The sequence below is a fragment of the Cryptotermes secundus genome, unplaced genomic scaffold, assembly GCF_002891405.2.
Source record: "Cryptotermes secundus unplaced genomic scaffold, Csec_1.0 scaffold1765, whole genome shotgun sequence".
Lineage (NCBI taxonomy): Eukaryota > Metazoa > Arthropoda > Insecta > Blattodea > Kalotermitidae > Cryptotermes > Cryptotermes secundus.
The window spans coordinates 94,320-98,167 of record NW_019735486.1 but is presented as its reverse complement, the minus strand read 5'-3'; the positions used below and the strand labels follow the sequence as shown (position 1 = coordinate 98,167).

General features: G+C 42.2%; 1 protein-coding gene across 12 annotated transcripts in view; it reads left to right on the top strand.

Annotated features, from left to right (window-relative positions):
* Nucleotides 1-653: 653 nt before the first annotated feature.
* Nucleotides 654-3,848, top strand: part of LOC111869462 (gamma-aminobutyric acid type B receptor subunit 1) — a 61,373-nt gene continuing 58,178 nt past the window's right edge. For 4 of the 12 annotated variants that reach the window (XM_023861020.1, XM_023861016.1, XM_023861010.1 and 1 more), the window contains exon 1: nucleotides 2,628-2,928. Coding sequence is in view for 5 of the 12 variants with exons in the window: in XM_023861005.2 (XP_023716773.1) it covers nucleotides 2,470-2,621 (152 nt within the window). In the remaining 7 variants the exon portion in view is untranslated. The other 8 variants (XM_023861005.2, XM_023861017.2, XM_023861004.2 and 5 more) reach the window with 4 other exon arrangements.

Genomic DNA, 3,848 nt, shown 5'->3' with positions numbered 1-3,848 from the left:
CGAGAATTTATTTGTCGCGTCATACGCCCGATACGCGACAATATACATAACATCCATTTAATTATATCAAAATTAATGATTGTGGGAAATATATATATTGAACATAAGGTTGTTATGAAGCAATGAAGCATTGTTGTTGATTCTTTATTCTCTGAGTGTGGGTTTGTATTTGAGACGTCTCACTAATTTATATAACTAATAATGAATAGGTGCATGGAAATTTAATGTTAGTTGGTTGTAAGGAAAGAGTTTATCATAGTCTTAATTATTCAATTTATCTAAAATAAGGCACCGCTTCAATAAGTCTTAAGAGTTTTTCAGATAATTAAATGATATTTTTAAAATCTGGAGGGCATAACAGAGCAAATGCACCAGAATTGTTAAATTATTCATGTATTTCCTAATACATTACTTAATGTTTTTGCTTCCCTTAGCAATGTTTCCTGTTGGGTTGTGTTATGGAATATTCTAGCAAAATACAAGTACGTTGTGCGTTCAAGTTCTAAGGTCTCCTATTTTTTTCTCACACAATAATCATACAAAAAATTTGAAACTTCTGTCACTTTTCAATGTAATCTCCCTGCAGCCGTATACATTTTTCACAACGTCGACGCCATGATTCCATGGCCGCTGCGAACGCTTCTGCAGGAGTCTGTTTTGACCACTGGAAAATCGCTGATGCAATAGCGGAACGACTGGTGAATGTGCGACCACGGAGAGTGTCTTTCATAGTTGGGAAAAGCCAAAGATCACTAGGAGCCAGGTTAGGTGAGTAGGGAGCATGAGGAACCATTTTAAGGTTGTTTTCACGAAGAAACTGCTGCGTCGCGTATTCCCGATGCGCTGGTGCATTGTTCTGGTGAAAGAGCACACGCGCAGCCTTTTCCGGCCGTTTTTCTCGCAGTGCTGGAAGGAGCTTGTTCTTCAAAACATCTTGGTAGGCTGCACCTGTCACCGTAGTGCCCTTTGAAACGCAATGACTAAGGATTACGCCATCGCTGTCCCAAAACATGGCCACCACCATTTTTTCAGCACTGGCACCCACCTGGAGGACACTTTCCGCATTCGCAGGTCTTCATGCAGGATTGTGTGCACAGATCCCACGGAAATGCCAACTCTGGAGGCGATGTTTTCCACAGTCAATCGGCGATCCTCCAAAACAACTTTCTCAACTCGCTCGACCATGTTGTCAGACAGGCTGGTGCGAGGCCGAGATTGTTTTGGTTTGTTGTCACACGACGTTCGGCCTTCTCTGAACTGTCGCACCCACGAACGTACATGTTTCACATTCATGACACCATCACCACATGTCTCACTCAACTGGCGATGAATTTGAATGGGTGTCGCATCACGCAAGTGGATAAAACAAATGATTACTCGCTGTTCTTGTAACGAAAACGTCGCCATTTTAAGTATCAAAATCACTCCTCACACTCGCCGCTACCACTAGAGTTCTGTGTGCCGTAGAGTTCTGCCATCTCTGTCACGCATTCACAAGGAGTACACACGTATTTTAAACTAAACCGCATGTTTCTATCTGCTCCCAGTCCTGAGAAAAAAAATCGGAGACCTTAGAACTTGAAAGCCCCTCGTATTAAGCTTGAAGCTGGACATTATGAAATACTTGTAAAATTTTTTGTCATCTAATAATTCTGGAAATAATGTTACAACTTCCTCCTCAATTTTTCTATGGAGTAACACCATTGTATGAAGCCAATCACGTTTAGAGGCTTTGTTATAATCCAACAATAAAACAAATTGTAAGTGGATATATCGAAGCCACCCTCTGTATTAAAACAAGAGAAAATTTTTGATCGTCTGAGCATACAGCAGAGAAGCCTACCTGTCAGAGACAGACATCCTCTTGTCTTAGTCTGATTTGATTTAGGGGTTTCTGCGGCGTCTAATTGCAACGTAGTTCGTAGTTGTCCAATACCTGCCAGGCGGTACCAATTACAGTAAACCTGTGATCGCCGTGATATAATGATCCATTGCATCAGCGCTCGGCTGTTGCGTCCTCAAAGCAGCACTGACGTAAGCGTCAGCTCTGCCCCTGATCTAAGCAACACTGGCCGACTGTCGGGTGTTGGTCAGGCGCGCCAGTTATGTGATTTATTAGGGAGCCCAGTTCCAGTAGCACATTGTTCCTGGCTGCATTTGCATGCTTTGACACTAGGAGTTGAGCTGAAGAACTAATAGCGGCGCAGCATTCATCGGCCCGAGTATAGTGTTGCTAAGTTACGCTTAGGCGGGCACAGGGATCAGTAATCGAAGTTTCATTGTGGTTGTATAATTGTATAGTGGCTAGTATGTTGACGTGCCGGGTCGTGTTGTTAGTGTGAAGTGTTGTGAATCGACATCAAAGGTGAGAAGTGTAAAAAAAGTTCTAACCAATGATTAGTGTACGTTCTGTCTGAAGTTCTGCGTCAGACACGTGCAGTTCGTCAGTGACGAACTGACAACGCTGCAATGAGTCGGGGTCAGGAGGTCACCGGTTCATGTCTTAGCAGCCTTCAATCAAGAATAAGAACAACAAAAATTAGTTGCCAGGGAGAGGGACTGTCGGCCACAAGTCATCGCGTAAACAAGTCAAGGCCGTGCGCTGCTGTAAATAACAACCGGTTCGTAAAGGCAGTGCGTGCAGTGTTATCAAAGCTCTGTGCCTCAGTTCTTTCTGACAGTGGAGACTGGGTTTACATAACGAATGCATATCTTTGTCTTAGATTAACAACGCTAGAGAGTTCGTGATTGTTGCCCCTTTTTTTCCGGGTTTTTGGTGCAGATTTTTTACACTATCACCAAAGCTGAAGGACATTAAACGTAGCCAATTTATAGTTCCCGCTTTCAACAGTGTGACGCAAGTGGAGCACGTAATTGGTTGTTGCAATAATGCTGCCTGTTGTCGCAACCTGATGATTCTGTAATTCTGTAGGTATCTAAGAATGACGCAGCTTTTGTGAAACTTGCCCATGGTGGCCTAGCGAACAGCTGAGGTTAGATGCAATATTTTGACAACTAATAATAAAGAGAAGAAAGCAGTCTTCTGGGATGTGGCACCGTGTAGATGTGGTGTTAACCGACGTTTCGGAGGAACGTATCGCCTCCATCTTCAGGGTAGAAGGAAAAATAAGAAAATCCACAAGCGAAGAGTCCGTGAGAACCGGTACAAGCAGGATTTTCTTATTGTAACTTCTATCTTGAAGATGGAGGCGATGCTTTCCTCCGAAACGTCGGTTAACACCACATCTACATGGTGCCACATCCCAGAAGACTGCTATCTTCATAGTCACCGCCGTGAAGACCTCAAATCTTACAGTAATAAAGAGCTTTAATTATTTGGTTAAATTACTAAGGCTCACAGGCCAACAAAGCCGACATAATTATCAACGTGGCCTTTGGCGTCACACCTACAAAGACAATTCAGACACAAAGAAATAGTTCCTGCAAGAGGGAGGTGTTGAAAATGAAATGTAGTCTATTCATGGCAGCTTGTAGATAAGTTGTCATATATCTATTTATATGTTCACCAGACATGTAGGCAGGTTTCAATTTGTATGTCAATGTTTAGAGGAAGTGAACAGTCAGATTCCAAGGGTGTGGAGAAGTGTGGGATATAGTAGGGTCATTTCATTAAAATTTTAATTTTTAAAGGCCCTATGAATTCTACTTTAAAAGAAAAATTGGGAATTTTAACAGTATATTTAAAAGGCAGTGCTGGCAATTTTAACAATATACGAGTATTACACTTTTTAATAGGCAAATACTGGAGTGATAACATTCTGTTCACCTGTTACAGCTTAATGGGCATTTTTCAGAGAACGGATCTTAGAGTGCTTCCCTGTCTTCAA